Below are 22,489 nucleotides of genomic sequence, written 5' to 3'. Positions count from 1 at the left end.
AGAGACACAAACTACTGCAGGGAAATCTCATCATTGTGGGAGGAGCAGAGACACAAACTACTGCAGGAACTCTCACCATTGTGGGAGGGGCAGAGACACAAACTACTGCAGGGAATCTCATCATTGTGGGAGGGGCAGAGACACAAACTACTGCAGGGAAATCTCCCCATTGTGGGAGGGGCAGAGACACAAACTACTGCAGGAGATTTCCCTATTGTGGGAGGGGCAGAGACACAAACTACTGCAGGGAAATCTCTCCATTGTGGGAGGGGCAGAGACACAAACTACTGCAGGGAAATCTCCCCATTGTGGGAGGGGCAGAGACACAAACTACTGCAGGAGATCTCACCATTGTGGGAGGAGCAGAGACACAAACTACTGCAGGAAATCTCACCATTGTGGGAGGGGCAGAGACACAAACTACTGCAGGGAATCTCCCCATTGTGGGAGGGGCAGAGACACAAACTACTGCAGGAAATCTCCCCATTGTGGGAGGGGCAGAGACACAAACTACTGCAGGAAATCTCCCCATTGTGGGAGGGGCAGAGACACAAACTACTGCAGGAAATCTCCCCATTGTGGGAGGGGCAGAGACACAAACTACTGCAGGAAATCTTCCCATTGTGGGAGGGGCAGAGACACAAACTACTGCAGGGAATCTCATCATTGTGGGAGGGGCAGAGACAAACTACTGCAGGAAATCTCATCATTGTGGGAGGGGCAGAGACACAAACTACTGCAGGAAATCTCATCATTGTGGGAGGGGCAGAGACAAACTACTGCAGGGAATCTTACCATTGTGGGAGGGGCAGAGACACAAACTACTGCAGGGAAACCTCCCCATTGTGGGAGGGGCTACTGCAGGGAAATCTCACCATTGTGGGAGGGGCAGAGACACAAACTACTGCAGGGAATCTCCCCATTGTGGGAGGGGCAGAGACACAAACTACTGCAGGAAATCTCCTCATTGTGGGAGGGGCAGAGACACAAACTACTGCAGGAAATCTCCCCAATATGGGAGGGGCAGAGACACAAACTACTGCAGGAAATCTCCCCATTGTGGGAGGAGCAGAGACACAAACTACTGCAGGGAAATCTCCCCATTGTGGGAGGGGCAGAGACACAAACTACTGCAGGAAATCTCCCCATTGTGGGAGGGGCAGAGACACAAACTACTGCAAGGAAATCTCTCCATTGTGGGAGGGGCAGAGACACAAACTACTGCAGGAAATCTCCTCATTGTGGGAGGGGCAGAGACACAAACTACTGCAGGAGATATCACCATTGTGGGAGGGGCAGAGACACAAACTACTGCAGGAAATCTCCCCATTGTGGGAGGGGCAGAGACACAAACTACTGCAGGAAATCTCACCATTGTGGGAGGGGCAGAGACACAAACTACTGCAGGGAAATCTCACCATTGTGGGCGGGGAAGAGACACAAACTACTGCAGGGAAATCTTCGCATTGTGGGAGGGGCAGAGACACAAACTTCTGCAGGAGATCTCACCATTGTGGGAGGGGCAGAGACACAAACTACTGCAGGAGATCTCACCATTGTGGGAGGGGCAGAGACACAAACTACTGCAGGGAAATCTCCCCATTGTGGGAGGGGCAGAGACACAAACTACTGCAGGGAATCTCCCCATTGTGGGAGGGGCAGAGACACAAACTACTGCAGGAAATCTCCCCATTGTGGGAGGGGCAGAGACACAAACTACTGCAGGAAATCTCACCATTGTGGGAGGGGCAGAGACACAAACTACTGCAGGAAATCTCCCCATTGTGGGAGGGGCAGAGACACAAACTACTGCAGGAAATCTTCCCATTGTGGGAGGGGCAGAGACACAAACTACTGCAGGGAATCTCATCATTGTGGGAGGAGCAGAGACACAAACTACTGCAGGAACTCTCACCATTGTGGGAGGGGCAGAGACACAAACTACTGCAGGAAATCTCATCATTGTGGGAGGGGCAGAGACACAAACTACTGCAGGGAAATCTCATCATTGTGGGAGGAGCAGAGACACAAACTACTGCAGGAACTCTCACCATTGTGGGAGGGGCAGAGACACAAACTACTGCAGGAGATCTCACCATTGTGGGAGGGGCAGAGACACAAACTACTGCAGGAGATTTCCCTATTGTGGGAGGGGCAGAGACACAAACTACTGCAGGGAAATCTCTCCATTGTGGGAGGGGCAGAGACACAAACTACTGCAGGGAAATCTCTCCATTGTGGGAGGGGCAGAGACACAAACTACTGCAGGGAAATCTCACCATTGTGGGAGGGGCAGAGACACAAACTACTGCAGGGAAATCTCCCCATTGTGGGAGGGGCGGAGACACAAACTACTGCAGGGTAATCTCACCATTGTGGGAGGGGCAGAGACACAAACTACTGCAGGAGATATCACCATTGTGGGAGGGGCAGAGACACAAACTACTGCAGGAAATCTCCCCATTGTGGGAGGGGCAGAGACACAAACTACTGCAGGAAATCACTCCATTGTGGGAGGGGCAGAGACACAAACTACTGCAGGGTAATCTCACCATTGTGGGAGGGGCAGAGACACAAACTACTGCAGGGTAATCTCACCATTGTGGGAGGGGCAGAGACACAAACTTCTGAGGGGGAAATGTGACGGGTGACTCTTCTTCTTGCAGAGATTGCATCACCTCCCGGCACAGCTCACCCAGGAGCACGACGCTCTCATCAGCCTGTCCGCCTACAACGTGAAGGTGGTATGGAGGGACAGAGAGGACATCATTCTCAGGGTTCCCATTCACGACATTGCGGCCGTCTCCTACATTCGAGACGATTGTCTACACTTGGTGCTTCTCAAAACCGGTAAGATAATAAATATGACGGATGTGATGATGTAATAATGAGAACAGCGCTGCATTCATTTGTCCTTTGTATCTGCCTGAAGTTCACCTTAAAGCTTCCAAACACAGGGATGGGGGTCGCACTGAATGCTGGGGGGGGGGGGGTTGCACTGAATGGGGGTGGGGTCACACTGAATAGGGAGGGGGGAGGGGTCACACTGAATAGGGAGAGGGGGGGTGAGGTCACACTGAATAGGGGGGGGGGGTCACACTGAATAGGGAGGGGTCACACTGAATAGGGAGGGGGGAGGGGTCACACTGAATAGGGAGGGGGGGTGAGGTCACACTGAATAGGGGGGTGAGGTCCTACTGAATAGGGGGGTGAGGTCCTACTGAATAGGGGCGGGGGGGTCACACTGAATAGGGAGGGGTGAGGTCGTACTGAATAGGGGGGGTGAGGTCGTACTGAATAGGGGGGGGGGTGAGGTCACAATAAATAGGGGGGTGAGGTCCTACTGAATAGGGGGGGGGTGAGGTCACAATAAATAGGGGGGGATGAGGTCACACTGAATAGGGGGGGGGGTGAGGTCACAATAAATAGGGGGGTGAGGTCCTACTGAATAGGGGGGGGGTGAGGTCACAATAAATAGGGGGGGATGAGGTCACACTGCATAGGGGGGGGGGGGTGAGGTCACAATAAATAGGGGGGTGAGGTCCTACTGAATAGGGGGGGGGTGAGGTCACAATAAATAGGGGGGGATGAGGTCACACTGAATAGGGGGGGGTGAGGTCACAATAAATAGGGGGGTGAGGTCCTACTGAATAGGGGGTGAGGTCACAATGAATAGAGAGGGGGGTGAGGTCACAATGAATAGGGGGGGTGAGGTCCTACTCAATGGGGGGGGGGGGTTTGCATGCATAGCGTGTAGAATTCATGGCGGTTTGTCTCTGCGCAGCGCCGGATCCCGGAATCTCTCCCAATCAGAGTCTGTCTGCCGAGAGCGCCAAAGTTCTGACGTCCGGGTCCTTGTCGGAGTGCGGGAGCGGCCCCGTGGAGTCCTGCTGTCTGGTTATTCTGGCCACAGAGAACAAGGTAACGTTCAGTCCTCCTGCTGTACACATACCTGGGGGGCCTCACCTCACCTGGGGGGTCTCACCTGACATTTCCTGCTGTACACATACCTGGGGGGGTCTCGCCTGACATTTCCTGTTGTACACGTACCTGGGGGGGTCTCACCTGACATTTCCTGTTGTACACATACCTGGGGGGTCTCACCTGACATTTCCTGCTGTACACATACCTGGGGGGGTCTCACCTGACATTTCCTGTTGTACACATACCTGGGGGGGCCTCACCTGACATTTCCTGCTGTACACATACCTGGGGGGGCCTCACCTGACATTTCCTGCTGTACACATACCTGGGGGGGTCTCACCTGACATTTCCTGTTGTACACATACCTGGGGGGGGCCTCACCTGACATTTCCTGTTGTACACATACCTGGGGGGGTCTCACCTGACATTTCCTGCTGTACACATACCTGGGGGGTCTCACCTGACATTTCCTGTTGTACACATACCTGGGGGGTCTCACCTGACATTTCCTGTTGTACACATACCTGGGGGGGCCTCACCTGACATTTCCTGCTGTACACATACCTGGGGGGGTCCTCACCTGACATTTCCTGCTGTACACATACCTGGGGGGTCTCACCTGACATTTCCTGTTGTACACATACCTGGGGGGGGGGGTCTCACCTGACATTTCCTGCTGTACACATACCTGGGGGGTCTCACCTGACATTTCCTGTTGTACACATACCTGGGGGGGTCTCACCTGACATTTCCTGTTGTACACATACCTGGGGGGTCCTCACCTGACATTTCCTGTTGTACACATACCTGGGGGGGTCTCACCTGACATTTCCTGTTGTACACATACCTGGGGGTTCTCACCTGACATTTCCTGCTGTACACATACCTGGGGGGTCTCACCTGACATTTCCTGCTGTACACATACCTGGGGGGGCCTCACCTGACATTTCCTGCTGTACACATACCTGGGGGGGCCTCACCTGACATTTCCTGTTGTACACATACCTGGGGGGGCCTCACCTGACATTTCCTGCTGTACACATACCTGGGGGGGTCCTCACCTGACATTTCCTGCTGTACACATACCTGGGGGGTCTCACCTGACATTTCCTGTTGTACACATACCTGGGGGGGTCTCACCTGACATTTCCTGTTGTACACATACCTGGGGGGTCTCACCTGACATTTCCTGTTGTACACATACCTGGGGGGGGGGTCTCACCTGACATTTCCTGTTGTACACATACCTGGGGGGGGGGTCTCACCTGACATTTCCTGCTGTACACATACCTGGGGGGGCCTCACCTGACATTTCCTGCTGTACACATACCTGGGGGGGTCTCACCTGACATATTTCTTGTTGTACACACACCTGGGGGGTTCTCACCTGACATTTCCTGCTTTACACATACCTGGGGGGGGTTCTCACCTGACATTTCCTGCTGTTCACATACCTGGGGTGCCTCACCTGACATTTCCTGCTGTACACACACCTGGGGGGTCCTCACCTGACATTTCCTGTTGTACACATACCTGGGGGGTCTCACCTGACATTTCCTGCTGTACACATACCTGGGGGGTCTCACCTGACATTTCCTGTTGTACACACACCTGGGGGGGGTCTCACCTGACATTTCCTGCTGTACACATACCTGGGGGGGGTCTCACCTGACATTTCCTGTTGTACACATACCTGGGGGGTCTCACCTGACATTTCCTGCTGTACACATACCTGGGGGGGTCTCATCTGACATTTCCTGCTGTACACATACCTGGGGGGGGTCTCACCTGACATTTCCTGCTGTACACATACCTGGGGGGGGTCTCACCTGACATTTCCTGTTGTACACATACCTGGGGGGTCTCACCTGACATTTCCTGCTGTACACATACCTGGGGGGTCTCACCTGACATTTCCTGTTGTACACATACCTGGGGGGTCTCACCTGACATTTCCTGTTGTACACATACCTGGGGGGGTCTCACCTGACATTTCCTGCTGTACACATACCTGGGGGGGTCTCACCTGACATTTCCTGCTGTACACATACCTCGGGGGGGTCTCACCTGACATTTCCTGCTGTACACATACCTGGGGGGGTCTCACCTGACATTTCCTGCTGTACACATACCTCGGGGGGGTCTCACCTGACATTTCCTGCTGTACACATACCTGGGGGGGTCTCACCTGACATTTCCTGTTGTACACATACCTGGGGGGGGGGCCTCACCTGACATTTCCTGCTGTACACATACCTGGGGGGTCCTCACCTGACATTTCCTGTTGTACACACACCTGGGGGGTCTCACCTGACCTTTCCTGTTGTACACATACCTGGGGGGGGGTCTCACCTGACATTTCCTGCTGTACACATACCTGGGGGGGTCTCACCTGACATTTCCTGTTGTACACATACCTCGGGGGGGCCTCACCTGACATTTCCTGCTGTACACATACCTGGGGGGGGGCCTCACCTGACATTTCCTGTTGTACACATACCTGGGGGGGTCTCACCTGACATTTCCTGCTGTACACATACCTGGGGGGTCTCACCTGACATTTCCTGTTGTACACATACCTGGGGGGTCTCACCTGACATTTCCTGTTGTACACATACCTGGGGGGGGGTCTCACCTGACATTTCCTGTTGTACACATACATGGGGGGTCTCACCTGACATTTCCTGTTGTACACATACCTGGGGGGTCTCACCTGACATTTCCTGTTGTACACATACCTGGGGGGGGGGTCTCACCTGACATTTCCTGTTGTACACATACATGGGGGGTCTCACCTGACATTTCCTGTTGTACACATACCTGGGGGGTCTCACCTGACATTTCCTGTTGTACACATACCTGGGGGGGGTCTCACCTGACATTTCCTGTTGTACACATACATGGGGGGTCTCACCTGACATTTCCTGTTGTACACATACCTGGGGGGGGGGGGGGGTCTCACCTGACATTTCCTGTTGTACATATACCTGGGGGGTCTCACCTGACACATTTCTTGTTGTACACATACCTGGGGGGGGTCTCACCTGACATTTCCTGCTGTACACATACCTGGGGGGTCTCACCTGACATTTCCTGCTGTACACACACCTGGGGGGTCCTCACCTGACATATTTCTTGTTGTGTATACAGGCCGCAGCGGAGGAGCTGTGTACTCTCCTGGGACAGGTCTTCCAGATCGTCTACACCGAATCCACCATGGACTTCTTGGACCGCGCCATTTTCGATGGAGCGTCCACACCCACCCGCCATCTGTCCTTACACAGCGGTACGGAGAATTGTAATCTATGTAAACCTTCATCTTTTCTCTCTGGGGCTCACAATGTGAAAACGAACTAAAAAACTTAAAGAATTTTTTTAACCACTTGAGGACCGCCGCGCGACTAAATACGTCGGCAGAGTGGCGCGGCTGGGCACAGGGGTGTACGGGTACGTCCCCTTTAAGATCTCAGCCGAGGGTCACGAGCGCGCCGCCGATCCCGGTCCTCTTCTCCGTGACCATTCCCGCAGGACCCGATCACCGCCGGTGTCCCGCGATCGGGTCTCGGAGAGGAAGAACGGGGGAGAGGTGAGTGTAAACAAACCTTCCCCCGTGCTTCCTAGTGAGCCTGTCATAGGGAACGACGATCAGTGACATCACACGCCCAGCCACGCCCCCCCCTCACTGTAAGAATCACTCCCTTAGATCACAGTTAACCCCTACAGCGCCAATCCTCCTGGTTAACCCCTTCACTGCCAGTGCCATTTTCACAGTATTCGGTGCATATTTATAGCGCTGATCGCTGTATAAATGACAATGGTCCCAAAAATGGCGTCAAAAGTGTCCGCCATAATGTCGCAGTCACGATAAAAATAGCTGATCGCCGCCATTAGGAAAAAAAAAATTATTAATAAAAATGCAATAAAACTATCCCCTGTTTGGTAGGCGCTATAACTTTTTAACTGAGGACGTTTTTGTTTTTTTTATATAATATGTTTTTGGGGGATATTTATTATAGCAAAAAGTAAAAAATATTTTTTTTTTAAAAATTGTCGCTCTATTTTTGTTTATAGCGCAAAATATAAAAACCGCAGAGGTGAAGTGTGGGGGGGAAAAAGGACGCCAATTTTGTTTGGGAGCCACGTCGCACGACCGCGCAATTGTCAGTTAAAGCGACGCAGTGCCGAATCGCAAAAACTGGCCGGGTCCTTTAGCTGCAAATAGGTCCGGGTCTTAAGTGGTTAACCACTTAAGCCCCGAACCATTTTGCAGCTAAATGCCCAGGCCAGGTTTTGCGATTCGACACTGCGTCGCTTTAACTGACAATTGCGCGGTCGTGCGACGTGGCTCCCAAACAAAATTGGCGTCCTTTTTTCCCCACAAATAGAGCTTTCTTTTGGTGGTATTTGATCACCTCTGCGGTTTTAATTTTTTGCGCTATAAACAAAAATAGAGCGACATTTTTGAAAAAAATGCAATATTTTTTACTTTTTGCTATAATAAATATCCCCCAAAAACATATATACATTTTTTTTTCCTCAGTTTAGGCCGATACGTATTCTTCTACCTATTTTTGGTAAAAAAAATCGCAATAAGCGTTTATCGATTGGTTTGCGCAAAATTTATAGCGTTTTACAAAATAGGGGATAGTTTTATTGCATTTTTATAAAAAAATTTTTTTTTTACTACTAATGGCGGCGATCAGCGATTTTTTTCGTGACTGCGACATTATGGCGGACACTTCGGACAATTTTGACACATTTTTGGGACCATTGTCATTTTCACAGCAAAAAATGCATTTAAATTGCATTCTTTATTGTGAAAATAACAGTTGCAGTTTGGGAGTTAACCACAGGGGGCGCTGTAGGAGTTAGGGTTCACCTAGTGTGTGTTTACAACTGTAGGGGGGTGTGGCTGTAGGTGTGACGTCATCGATCGAGTCTCCCTATAAAAGGGAACACACGATCGATGCGCCGCCATAGTGAAGCACGGGGAAGCCGTGTTTACATACGACTCTCCCCGTTCTTCAGCTCCGGGGAGCGATCGCGAAGGGGCGACTATAAACGAATAGCCGCGCCGTCGTCCCGGATCGCTCCCCGCGGGAATCTGCCCGCCGCATGTAGCGGGGGGGGGGGTCACGATCGGACCCCCCACCCGCTAGAAGGCAGGGACGTATATACGCCCATTTGCCTGTCCGTGCCATTTTGCGGACGTATATAGTCGTGTGGCGGGCGTTAAGGGGTTAAAGTGATGTCCCACTTACCTGCTCTGTGTAATGGTTTTGCACAGAGCAGCAGGTTTTATTTAGTTGAGAAGAGGGGAACAATAGAACGCAAAATATAAGAAAGTTTGAACTTCAGCTTTCAATAAAGTGAAGGCCGGGGGCAGGGCCTCCTGTAATAACAACATTCATGGATCGATCAATCGATACGGAAACCAGTAAGCGGGGAAATAATTGGAGACTTGGGATTTCTGGGTGTTTATTACCTACGTGTGAGAGATGAGCTCAGGGACCAGTGTTTGTATTAGGTTGTCATATGTTGTCGTTGGCTGTGAAATGATGGAAGAATCATAATGTTGCCCATTCATGTGTTTCAGACGATTCTTCCAGCAAGGTGGAGGTGAAGGAATCCTATGAGCTGGAGGCCGGAGTTTTGTAAGTCTCCGCTGTGGATGTGGGTTGTATGCTGGGACATCTGTATATAGGAACACTAGTTGGATCTCCTTTCCTTATGTATCCCCCTGGGGGGTCTGGGGTACCTTGTTTTTCCTGAGGGGTCTGGGACCCATGTGCCCCTCTATTGGGGGGAGGGGGTTCCTGGATCCCATGTGCCCCTCTATGTGTGGGTCCTGGATCCCATGTGCCCCTCTAGTGGGGTCTGGGACCTCGCGTTCCCTTGTAGGGGGGGGGGGGGGTCTGGAAACTCACGTTCCCTTTAAGGGGGGGGTGGCTCTGGAAACTCACATTCCCTTGTAGGGGGGGGGGGGGGTCTGGAAACTCACATTCCCTTGTAGGGGGCGGGGTCTGGAAACTCACGTTCCCTTGTAGGGGGGGGTCTGGAAACTCGCGTTCCCTTGTAGGGGGGGGGTCTGGAAACTCGCGTTCCCTTGTAGGGGGGGGGGTCTGGAAACTCGCGTTCCCTTGTGGGGGGGGGGGTCTGGAAACTCGCGTTCCCTTGTGGGGGGGGGGGGGGGTCTGGAAACTCGCGTTCCCTTGTAGGGGGGTCTGGAAACTCGCGTTCCCTTGTAGGGGGGGGGGTCTGGAAACTCGCGTTCCCTTGTAGGGGGGGGGGTCTGGAAACTCACGTTCCCTTGTAGGGGGGGGTTCTGGAAACTCGCGTTCCCTTGTAGGGGGGGGGGGGTCTGGAAACTCACGTTCCCTTGTAGGGGGGGGGGTCTGGAAACTCGCGTTCCCTTGTGGGGGGGGGGGTCTGGAAACTCGCGTTCCCTTGTAGGGGGGTCTGGAAACTTGCGTTCCCTTGTAGGGGGGGTCTGGAAACTTGCGTTCCCTTGTAGGGGGGGTCTGGAAACTCGCGTTCCCTTGTAGGGGGGGGGGGTCTGGAAACTCACGAAACTAACCCCCCCCCCCCTTTCACTCACACAGGCCCAGAGCTGAGGCTGTCAGTCACAGGCTGTGTGCTGGAGCTCCCACCCATGTCACCATTTTTTCTCTTGGTGTCAGGAAAACTTGTCAGAAGTGACTCCTGCAGATAGCAGAGGAAGGAGACAGCAGACAGAAAATACACTTGGTGCTCTGGACTGAGATCAGTACACACTATAGAGGGATGTGCTTTGTTCAGATTTCATGTCTGAGGTTTACAAACACTTGAAATGCAGAGCCTGACATTCCCCCAGAATTGGGATCAGGGACGCGGGTTGTTTATGTCCTTCAGATATAATAGTAATATAAATCCTCACACTGTTCTCTTCTCTTCAGCTCTTTCCAGGATTCTCCTGACGGCGACGGGAATTCTCCTCATAACAAGACGGCCAGCGAGAGCGAGCTGAGCACTTCAGCGGCAGAGCTGCTCCATGATTACATGATGACTGTAAGAAGCCCCTCCCACTGGTGGTCATGTGACCGCGTTTTATAGACGTAGTGAATGTTTTTTATTTGTCTGATTTTTAAGATTTTATTTTTTCAAAAGTCACTTGTTCATCACCACTTCCCGCCCGGCCTATAGCAACATGATGGCGGCCAGGCTGGACGTCGTATGACTTCCTCACGGGCGCGATCTGTCACCGCCGATGACAGATCATTGTACCAGCCCGCTGCTGGTACCATGTCAACCCCCAGTGACCAATTGTGCAGGTCACATGACGGCTGTACACAATGGATTCCCTTTTCAATGCTGTGATTGGTCACAATGATCACATGGTACAGACAGGGCCAATCACAGCAGATCACATGACAATTGTACACAATGGATGGCTTCCTTTCATGGCCTCCATTGTGTACAATTGTGTTGCTAGCTGGGATTGGTCACCGTAATCACATGGTACAGACAGGGCCAATCGCAGCAGATCACATGATGGCTGTACACAATGGATGGCTTCCTTTCGTTCAATCTGTTGTGTACAATTGTGTTGCTAGCTGTGATTGGTCACAATGATCACATGGTACAGACAGTCAATCACAGCAGATCACATAACAATTGAAAACGGTGGATGGCTTCCTTTCATGGCCTCCATTGTGTTGCTAGCTGTGATTGGTCACCGTAATCACATGGTACAGACAGGGACAATCACAGCAGATCACATGACAATTGTAAACAGTAGATGGCTTCCTTTCATGGCCTCCATTGTGTACAATTGTGTTGCTAGCTGGGATTGGTCACCATAATCACATGGTACAGACAGGGCCAATCACAGCAGATCACATGATGGCTGTACACAATGGATGGCTTGTTTTCATGGCCTCCATTGTGTACAATTGTGTTGCTAGCTATGATTTGGTCACCGTAATCACATGGCACAGACAGGGCCAATCACAGCAGATCACATGACAATTGTAAACAGTGGATGGATTCCTTTCATGGCCTCCATTGTGTTGCTAGCTGTGATTGGCCCTGTCTGTACCATGTGATTACAGTGACCAATCACAGCTAGCAACACAATAGTGGCCATGAAAGGAAGCCATCCACTGTTTACAATTGTCATGTGATCTGCTGTGATTGGTCACTGTAATCACATGGTACAGACAGGGCCAATCACAGCAGATCACATGACAATTGTAAACCGTGGATGGCTTCCTTTCATGGCCACCATTGTGTTGCTAGCTGTGATTGGTCACTGTAATCACATGGTACAGATAGGGCAAATCACAGCAGATCACATGACAATTGTAAACAGTGGATGGCTTCCTTTCATGGCCTCCATTGTGTACAATTGTGTTGCTAGCTGGGATTGGTGACCGTTCTCACATGGTACAGACAGGGCCAATCACAGCCAGATCACATGATGGCTGTACACAATGGATGGCTTCCTTTCATTCAATCTGTTGTGTACAATTGTGTTGCTAGCTGTGATTGGTCACAATGATCACATGGTACAGACAGTCAATCACAGCAGATCACATGACAATTGTAAACAGTGGATGGCTTCCTTTCATGGCCGCCATTGTGTTGCTAGCTGTGATTGGTCACTGTAATCACATGGTACAGACATGGCCAATCACAGCAGATCACATGATGGCTGTACACAATGGATGGCTTGTTTTCATGGCCTCCATTGTGTACAATTGTGTTGCTAGCTATGATTTGGTCACCGTAAACACATGGTACAGACAGGGCCAATCACAGCAGATCACATGATGGCTGTACACAATAGAGGGCTTCCTTTCATTCCATCTGTTGTGTACAATTGTGTTGCTAGCTGTGATTGGTCACAATGATCACATGGTACAAACAATCACAGCAGATCACATGACAATTAAAAACGGTGAATGGCTTCCTTTCATGGCCTCCATTGTGTTGCTAGCTGTGATTGGTCACTGTAATCACATGGTACAGACAGGGCCAATCACAGCTAATCACAACAATACATACTGAATGAACCAGTTTCATTCAGTAAAAATGGTTGGCTTATACCACTGAAATTCACTGGTTTAAAGGGGTTGTAATAGTAGAAGGTGTCGCCCCCCCCCCCCCCCCCCCCCCAATGCACTGAAACCTCGGATTGCGAGTAATGCGGTTAACGAGCGTTTCGCAATACGAGCATTGTGTTTTGTTTTTTTGTCTCGCAAAACGAGCCGTGTCCAAGCCAGAGCGGTGTGCAGTACCGCGTTTGGTCTGAGGGGGGGCGTTCGTAAATGCTCAGAAAAACTCGGAAATACTCCGTTCCCGAGCCTTTCCGAGTTCAGCCGAGTTGTCCCCGGGCCTTTCCGAGTGTTTCAGAGGCTCTCCAGCGCCCCCCCCCCCCCCCACCACTGGTCACATGCGGTATTGCATGCCATTGAAGTCAATGTGGAACAAATTATTTTAGTTTCCATTGACTTCAATGGGGAAACTCGCTTTGATATGAGAGCGCTTTGGATTACGAGTGTTCTCCTGGAACGGACTACCCTCCTAATCCGAGGTTCCACTGTACTTACCTGCTACGTTTTTGTATCGGAGATCTAATCCATTCCTGTGTTTTTTCTTGTTTTCAGCTGAGGACCAAGCTGTCCTCGGAGGAGATCCGGCAGTTCGCGATGCTTCTCCACGAGTACCGCAACGGAGCCTCCATCCACGAGTTCTGCATCAATCTCCGACAGCTGTACGGCGACAGCCGCAAGTTCCTGCTTCTGGGTAAGAAGTCGCACAGCTGGGGGGGGGGGGGGGGGAGGATTTTTTAGGTGCCAACACATTGAAAACAGAGAATTTATATATAAAAACATATTTTATTAATACAAAGATAAACGATTAAAACGTTTGTTATTATTTAACAAGTATAGACATCAAAAACGACTTGTCTTATAGTATGCCATCAAAGAGGACGTTATCTTCTCACATAGACGGCGACGGTTATGTATGTAGTTATCCCGACATGTTTCGCCACTGTGGGCTTCCTCAGGGGGATATATTGATCCTGACATGTTTCGCCACTGTGGGCTTCCTCGGGGAGATATATTGATCCTGACATGTTTCGCCACTGTGGGCTTCCTCAGGGAGATATATTGATCCTGACATGTTTCGCCACTGTGGCCTTCCTCAGGGGAATACCGTATATACTCGAGTATAAGCCGAGTTTTTTAGCACATTTTTGTTTAGTGCTGAAAATGCCCCCCCTTGGCTCATATTCAAGTCAACTTTTTGCGCCTGATCTCCAGGACCCCTGGACCCCAAACTTGGCACACATGTAGCTCCACTCTTCCTCTTCAAGTGTGCAAAGTTTGTTGGTTGGGGAGCACAGATTATTCAAAGCCGGGCACCCCTTCCATAGACTCCAATATTAAACGGTCATTTCTACGGTGACTTTTGGGGACCCGGTACCGGCCGGTAGTAGGTCCCCTGGACCCGGAACTTGGCACACACGTAGCCCCATTTCTCTTCTACAAGTGTGCAAAGTTTGTTGTCCGGGGGACCTACGGCCGGGAAGCACCGATTTTTCAAAGCCGGGCACCCCTTCCATAGACTCCCATGTTAAACGGTCATTTCTCCGGTGACTTTGGGGCCCCGGTTACGGCCGGTTGTAGATCCCCTGGACCCGGGTCTTGGCACACATGTAGCCCCATTTCTCCTCTACAAGTGTGCAAAGTTTGTTGACTGGGGAGCACCGATTTTTTTCAAAGCCGGGCACCCCTTTCCATAGTCTCCCATGTTAAACGAAAGTCTAGGCATGGGCACAGTGAGGCATGGGCAAAGTGAGGGATGCAGATGGACACCCTAGGATTATACGTTTTAAGTTTTCCCATTTTTTGGTGGTAAAATTGGGTGCCTCGGCTTATGTTCGGGTCGGCTTATACTCGAGTATATGCGGTATATTGATCCTGACATGTTTCGCCACTGTGGGCTTCCTCAGGGGATATATTCCAACATGTTTCACCACCATGGGCTTCCTCAAGGGATATAATTCTAGCACAATGTATATCACCAACTCGACTTCCCATTGCCTCCAAACAAGAGCACAGGATGATGTGACAAAAACTGGGGGGCACAGGATAGCTGCAAGGGCCCAGATAGAGCGAAAGCACAAGTTGTTGATGTGCAAACAAGCCAAGGGTGCCGTGATGGAGTTAGAACACCGATTTGTCAAAAAGATAGAGGCAGACGATGGAATGCTTTCATGGAACTGCAGCAGTGTTTGGTCACAGGGAGCCGAGTACAGGGATCCGCAATCAGACCTCCCACAGAACTGGTTCTGGCCAGGTGGACCCCCAGTCCCTATCAGGAGCCTTGGGCCCCGGGGGATCTGGGCTATGGTCCTTTCTCTTCAGAGGAGGACTATGTGTACACCCTGTGCACTTTTTGTGTTCCACCTTTTGGTGTGCACACTCCACGGCTTTAAAAAAAAAATGGAGACCGTAGATGACATAAAATGCACTGGGGTGCACTGGAGTCATGGTTACATTGGGGTCACTAGATATCTTGGGATGCTCAGTAGGGCACTGGAGTCACGGGGGGGCCACAGGAACACACTGGTCATTGGATGACACAGAAAGTTGTTACTATATAACTCAGGATGTTAAGTCACAGAGACACACTTGGGTCACTAGATGAAATGGGGTGCTCTGGGGTCAAGGTTGCGTTGGAGTCACTGGAGGACTCGGGATGCTCAGTGGTGCAGCGAAGTCGCAGGATGTACAGGCGCACACTTGGGTCACTAGATGAAATGGGGTGCTCTGGGGTCAAGGTTGCGTTGGAGTCACTGGAGGACTCGGGATGCTCAGTGGTGCAGCGAAGTCGCAGGGTGTACAGGCGCACACTTGGGTCACTAGATGAAACTGGGTGCTCTGGGGTCAAGGTTGCGTTGGAGTCACAGGAGGACTCGGGATGCTCAGTGGTGCAGCGAAGTCGCAGGATGTACAGGCGCACACTTGGGTCACTAGATGAAACTGGGTGCTCTGGGGTCAAGGTTGCGTTGGAGTCACTGGAGGACTCGGGATGCTCAGTGGTGCAGCGAAGTCGCAGGATGTACAGGCGCACACTTGGGTCACTAGATGAAACGGGGTGCTCTGGGGCCAAGGTTGCATTGGAGTCACTGGAGGACTCGGGGTGCTCAGTGGTGCAGCGAAGTCGCAGGGTGTACAGGCGCACACTTGAGTCACTAGATGACACCAGAATGTTGTCTGGGGGTGCACTAGAGATGCTATATAACTTGGGGTGCTTGGTGGGGCATGGGATGCACAGGGGCACGCTTGAGTCAGAGGACACAGGATGTCCTTTGGGGTCACTAGATGACTCAGGGGGGCTCGGTGGGGCACTGGAGTCATGTGGTGCACAGGGGCACACTTTGGTTAGTAGATGACATATGCTTTCTGGGGTGTACTGGAGCCACGGGCCACTCTGGGATTGGATTCGCAGGCTGCGAAGGGGCACACTTGGGTCACTAGACGATATAGGATGCTCTCTTGGTTGCATTGGAGCGACAGTCACACCTGGGTCACTATATGACTTGGGATGCTCAGTAGTGCAATGGAGTCACGGGGTGCATAGCGGCGCACAGTTGGGTCACTAGGTGACACTGGATTCATGGGCGCACTGGAGTCACTAGATGTCTTGGGATGCTCAGTGAGGCACTGGAGTCGCAGGGTACACTGGGTTCACTAGATGACTCGGGCTGCTCAGTAGTTCAGTGGGGGTCACAGGATGCACAGAAGCACTAGAAGACTCGGGATGCTCAGTGGTGTGCAGGGGCACACTTGGGTCACTATATGACACGGAATGCTCTTTGGGGTGCAGTGGGATCACTAGATGACACAGAATGCTCTTTGGGGTGCAGTGGGGTCTCTACATGTCTTGGTTGGTATGCTCAGTGGGGCACTGGCGTTGTGGACTGCTCAGGGGGGTAAACTTGGGTCACTAGATAACACAGAATGCTCTGGTGTACACTGGAGGCACAGGCGCCCTGAGGTTACTATGACTCAGGATGCACAGTGGTGTATTGGAGTTACGGGGTACACTTGGGTCACTAGGTGACCCAGAATGCTCTTGGTGCACTGGAGTCACTAGAGGACTCGGGATGATCAGTGATTCATTGGAGTCACAGGGGCACAGTTGGGTCAATAGATGGCACGGGATGCTTTCCGGGGTGCACTGGAGTTAGTCACTTGGATCACTATGTCACTCAGGATGCTCAGTGCAGTGGCGTCACAGGGGCACAGTTGGGTCACTAGATAACACAGTATGCTCTCTGGGACGGGCTGCTCAGTAGTACAGTAGGGTCACAGGAGCACTAGATGACACAGGGCGCTCTGAGGGGGCACCAGAGCCACAGGGGTGGACATAAGTCACTTAATGACTTGAGATGCTCTGGGGTGCACTTCTAGACACAGGGGCACGCTAGAGTCGTATGGGGAACTAGAGAAATAGGGGCACTGAAGAAATGGGGGTACGCTAGAGTCGTGGGGGCATGCTAGGGGCACTGGAGAAATGGGGGCACGGAAGAAATGGGGGCATGCTAGAGGCACTGGAGGAATAGGGGCATGCTAGAGTCGTGGGGGCTCACTAGGGGCACTTTGGAGAAATGGGGGCACACTAGGGGCAAGTGAGAAGTGGGGGCACACGAGAAATGGGGGCATGCTAGAGTCGTGGGGGCACGCTAGAGTCGTAGTGGCACTGGAGAAATGGGGGCACGCTAGAGTTGTGGGGGCACGCTAGGGGCACTGGAGAAATAGGGGCACACTAGGTTTGTAGGGGCACTGGAGAAATAGGGCACACTAGCGTTGTGGGGGCATACTAGGGGCACTGGAGAAATGGGGGCACACTAGGGGCACTGGAGAAATGGGGGCACACTAGGGGCACTGGGGAAATGGGGGCACACTAGGTGCACTGGAGAAATGGGGGCACACTAGGTGCACTGGAGAAATGGGGGCACTGGAGAAATGGGGGCACACTGGGGGCACTGGAGAAATGGGGGCACTGGAGAAATGGGGGCACACTGGGGGCACTGGAGAAATGGGGGCACACTGGGGGCACTGGAGAAATGGGGGCACACTGGGGGCACTGGAGAAATGGGGGCACACTGGGGGCACTGGAGAACTGGGGGCACTGGAGAAATGGGGGCACACTGGGGGCACTGGAGAAATGGGGGCACACTGGGGGCACTGGAGAAATGGGGGCACACTGGGGGCACTGGAGAAATGGGGGCACACTGGGGGCACTGGAGAAATGGGGGCACATTGGGGGCACTGGAGAAATAGGGGCACATTAGGGACACTGGATTGATTTATTGTTATATGATTGACTTGCAATTTAAGTGGTCAGTTATTTTTGCTCGATTAGCCTTTGATGAAAGCTGTAGAATGGCACTGAAAGCCCCGTGACCTGCAGTATATGGAGTAGATTCCCTCCCCAAGTATCCTCCCCCTCCCCAAGTATCCTCCCCCTCCCCAAGTATCCTCCCCCTCCCCAAGTATCCTCCCCTTCCCAAGTATCCTCCCCTCCCCTTCCCAAGTATCCTCCCCTCCCCTTCCCAAGTATCCTCCCCTCCCCTTCCCAAGTATCCTCCCCTCCCCTTCCCAAGTATCCTCCCCTCCCCTTCCCAAGTATCCTCCCCTCCCCTTCCCAAGTATCCTCCCCTCCCCTTCCCAAGTATCCTCCCCTCCCCTTCCCAAGTATCCTCCCCAAGTATCCTCCCCCTTCCCCAAGTATCCTCCCCCTTCCCCAAGTATCCTCCCCCTTCCCCAAGTGTCCTCCCCTCCTGTAACGTTTTGTCTTTCCTCCTTCCCTCAGGTCTCCGGCCGTTTATACCCGAGAAGGACAGTCAGCATTTCGAGAACTTCCTGGAAACGATCGGCGTGAAGGACGGACGCGGCATAATCACAGACAGCTTTGGCAGGTACAGACGGACTATGAGCACCGCCTCCAACTCCACCACCAATGGCAACGGTGCGGCGGAAGGCTCAGACGACCAGTCCGCGCCCTCGGAAGGAGACGAATGGGACCGCATGATTTCAGACATAAGTAATGACATAGAGGCTCTGGGATGTAGCATGGACCAGGATCCGCTCCAAGGATCTGCAGCTTCCTGACTCCCGAGTCAACCCTTTACGATGCCCTCACAGTAACTGCCAGCAGGGGGGGCCCTATAACCAAAAGCCTCATCTGGCCTTTACATTTCTACAGCTTCCACCACAGTGGGAGTTTAGCCCAGCATGGAACTCTGGGGGAAAAAATATTCTGCTAAGTGCAGCGGACCGTTCCCTGCTGCACCACCCCTGTTACCAGAAAGGTTTTAGCGCCCAAGTTTTGTTGGGTCTTGCGTGTATGAGACGGACGACGTTTGTAACCTGAAGTGCTTTTGTTACATTTGACAAACCCTCGGCGTTGAAGTTATCCCCGGGCGGGTTTGTACATTGAAGTGACACTTTTTTCCTGTTTGCACATGAACTTATTTTGTTACACTTGAGACTATATTACTTTTTTTTTTTTTTTGGGATTTTCGTTTTTATATATAGAAGTTATTGCTGGGTAAAATAAGAGACGTCAACATTTTTTTAAAAGTCAACGTTTACCACAATGTGAATCGCTCAAGAGGAGAGGACCGTCAGCAGAAGATGGTAAAGAAGGAGCGAAAAGTTTTACTTCAATGCTGGTTGTTGTGCGCGTGTGTTTTTGTTATCCCTTCAATGTGTGCGTGACTACGTGCTCGCCGGAGGTGCCTGGCATGTGTGCTCGGGCGGAAAGACAAGTCAAGCAGTGCTCTGCAAAAATAAAAAATGCTGGCAACGCTCCTGGAGAAGGCTGCTCAGCTTCCTGAAGAAGGTTGCTCGGCTTCCTGAAGAAGGTTTGCTCAGCTTCCTGAAGAAGGTTGCTCGGCTTCCTGAAGAAGGTTGCACGGCTTCCTGAAGAAGGTTGCTCGGCTTCCTGAAGAAGGTTTGCTCAGCTTCCTGAAGAAGGTTGCTCAGCTTCCTGAAGAAGGTTGCTCGGCTTCCTGAAGAAGGTTGCACGGCTTCCTGAAGAAGGCTGCATGGCTTCCTGAAGGAGGCTGCTCGGCTTCCTGAAGGAGGCTGCTCGGCTTCCTGAAGGAGGCTGCTCGGCTTCCTGAAGGAGGCTGCTCGGCTTCCTGAAGGAGGCTGCTCGGCTTCCTGAAGGAGGCTGCTCGGCTTCCTGAAGGAGGCTGCTCGGCTTCCTGAAGGAGGCTGCTCGGCTTCCTGAAGGAGGCTGCTCGGCTTCCTGAAGGAGGCTGCTCGGCTTCCTGAAGGAGGCTGCTCGGCTTCCTGAAGGAGGTTGCTCGGCTTCCTGAAGAAGGTTGATAATAAAAAATAAGTATACTCACCACCTGAAGAAGGCAGCTTGGCTCAGGCTTCCTGAAGAAGGCAGCTTGGCTCAGGCTTCCTGAAGAAGGCAGCTTGGCTCAGGCTTCCTGAAGAAGGCAGCTTGGCTCAGGCTTCCTGAAGAAGGCAGCTTGGCTCAGGCTTCCTGAAGAAGGCAGCCTGGCTCAGGCTTCCTGAAGAAGGCAGCTTGGCCCAGCCCTCCTGGAGAAGGTTGCTCAGCCCAGCCCTCCTGGAGAAGGTTGCTCAGCCCAGCCCTCCTGGAGAAGGTTGCCCAGCCCTCCTGGAGAAGGTTGCTCAGCCCAGCCCTCCTGGAGAAGGTTGCTCAGCCCAGCCCTCCTGGAGAAGGTTGCCCAGCCTCCTGGAGAAGGTTGCTCAGCCCAGCCCTCCTGGAGAAGGTTGCTCAGCCCAGCCCTCCTGGAGAAGGTTGCCCAGCCCAGCCCTCCTGGAGAAGGTTGCCCAGCCCTCCTGGAGAAGGTTGCCCAGCCCAGCCCTCCTGGAGAAGGTTGCCCAGCCCAGCCCTCCTGGAGAAGGTTGCCCAGCCCTCCTGGAGAAGGTTGCTCAGCCCAGCCCTCCTGGAGAAGGTTGCTCAGCCCAGCCCTCCTGGAGAAGGTTGCTCAGCCCAGCCCTCCTGGAGAAGGTTGCTCAGCCCAGCCCAGCCCTCCTGGAGAAGGTTGCTTTGCCCAGCCTCCTGGAGAAGGTTGCTCAGCCCAGCCCTCCTGGAGAAGGTTGCTCAGCCCAGCCCAGCCCTCCTGGAGAAGGTTGCTTTGCCCAGCCTCCTGGAGAAGGTTGCTCAGCCCAGCCCTCCTGGAGAAGGTTGCTCAGCCCAGCCCTCCTGGAGAAGGCAGCTCTTTACCGTCTCATTCTGCCCAAATCCTTGTGACCAATTTAATCTGTTGTCTAGAGTAATGCCACCAAGTTTAACAATTGGCTACATTGGAGCTGTGTGCAGTTTAAAGCCCAACACTTTTTATTGACAATGAAAAATATCTATTACCTGACTGGGACCAACATTTCCATGCCATTATCAAAGAAGTCTTACCAGTTCAACTTGTATTCGTGTCTTCTGTTCCCCAGTGGGGACAGTACACGTGGTACATGTCATTTGTTCCATCCTCTAAGCCTAGCTATGAGGTCGGCCAAGGATACCTCTCTTCCCACCATGACATTCCGACAACCCAACTAGCAAGGAGTCCTGTTCCTGCCGTTTTGTCATAGCAGCCGTCTCCTTGCTGGCTGTGTTTTCGGAAATCCATGTACTTTGTCCCCCTGGGGTAGAGAACACCTCCAATAAAAATGGTAATTTGGTTCAATTCCAGAAAGCTTTATGCAGATGCACAATCGCTTTGGTGACATTAGTCTAAATGAAGGCGCTGTGAATTTCGCAGCTGGTAGCGCGGTTACCGGAGCTGCCTGGCGAGGGCGCAGTTTGATTTGGATCGTCCGTTTTTGTTACACGCTTTTATACAAAGTCATGTTTACAAGAAACAACCAAACCTTTTATTTGGTCGGGTTACAAAGTGGCGGATTTCTGATTCCACTCGTCCGCCTTTCCCAAGTTTACCGCCAGCGTGCCAAAGCCGGTCGCGTTGTGCGCACCGAGAGGGCGTTTTCAGTGTTTTTATTCAGTTGGTCGTAGCAGTTTTTCTGTTAGAATGTTACTTGTGGTGTATGTGTGTTTTGTTTTTATTTTTTTATTTTATTTTTTGTTTTTTATATTTAAATGATTGGCAGAATACCGGCGTGTTTTTAGATTTTTTTCCTTTTCTGTATCTGAAATTTTAGTCGTGATTTTGTTGAACTCCAGGACCCCTCACCATTTACAGTGCTCTCTATCCCCCCCCCCCTCCCGCCCCATTTCATGGGCTCCATTTATACCATATGATGTAAAATTGGGGATTTAATTTACCTGTGACATCATTAAAGAAGTCTCACCTCTTCTCCAGTCCCTCCTGTGGGTGGAGCACTTTGCCCTGTTTGTGATTTGTGCTGTGGATGCCGAGCTAGCAGGGTCGGCAGTAATTTTTTGCTATTATAATGTGCCTGTGGGATCTTTAGGTCTGGCTCTAGTCACTGTACTGCTGTTCCCAAGCCAATGAAAAAACACATCCCCAGGATCCCTTTAGACATGCATGCTCCTGGCGGCGAGGTGC

General features: G+C 51.9%; 1 protein-coding gene across 6 annotated transcripts in view; it reads left to right on the top strand.

The window, feature by feature from the left end:
- Window positions 1-22,272, top strand: part of CCM2 (CCM2 scaffold protein) — a 77,162-nt gene extending 54,890 nt beyond the window's left edge. For 2 of the 6 annotated variants that reach the window (XM_040355257.1, XM_040355262.1), the window contains exons 5-12: window positions 2,667-2,850; window positions 3,785-3,921; window positions 7,075-7,210; window positions 9,521-9,578; window positions 10,860-10,971; window positions 13,572-13,710; window positions 18,796-20,762; window positions 20,893-22,272. In XM_040355257.1, the coding sequence (XP_040211191.1) occupies window positions 2,667-2,850; window positions 3,785-3,921; window positions 7,075-7,210; window positions 9,521-9,578; window positions 10,860-10,971; window positions 13,572-13,710; window positions 18,796-19,094 (1,065 nt within the window). In that variant the 3' untranslated portion in view covers window positions 19,095-20,762; window positions 20,893-22,272. Of the gene's footprint in view, window positions 1-2,666; window positions 2,851-3,784; window positions 3,922-7,074; window positions 7,211-9,520; window positions 9,579-10,859; window positions 10,972-13,571; window positions 13,711-18,795; window positions 20,768-20,892 lie in introns of those variants that run through there. The other 4 variants (XM_040355260.1, XM_040355258.1, XM_040355259.1 and 1 more) reach the window with 4 other exon arrangements.
- The last annotated feature ends 217 nt before the right edge of the window (window positions 22,273-22,489 follow it).

This window comes from Rana temporaria, chromosome 5 (genome assembly GCF_905171775.1).
Source record: "Rana temporaria chromosome 5, aRanTem1.1, whole genome shotgun sequence".
NCBI lineage: Eukaryota > Metazoa > Chordata > Amphibia > Anura > Ranidae > Rana > Rana temporaria.
The sequence above is the reverse complement of the archived record's forward strand: the minus strand, read 5'-3'. Positions and strand labels throughout refer to the sequence as shown.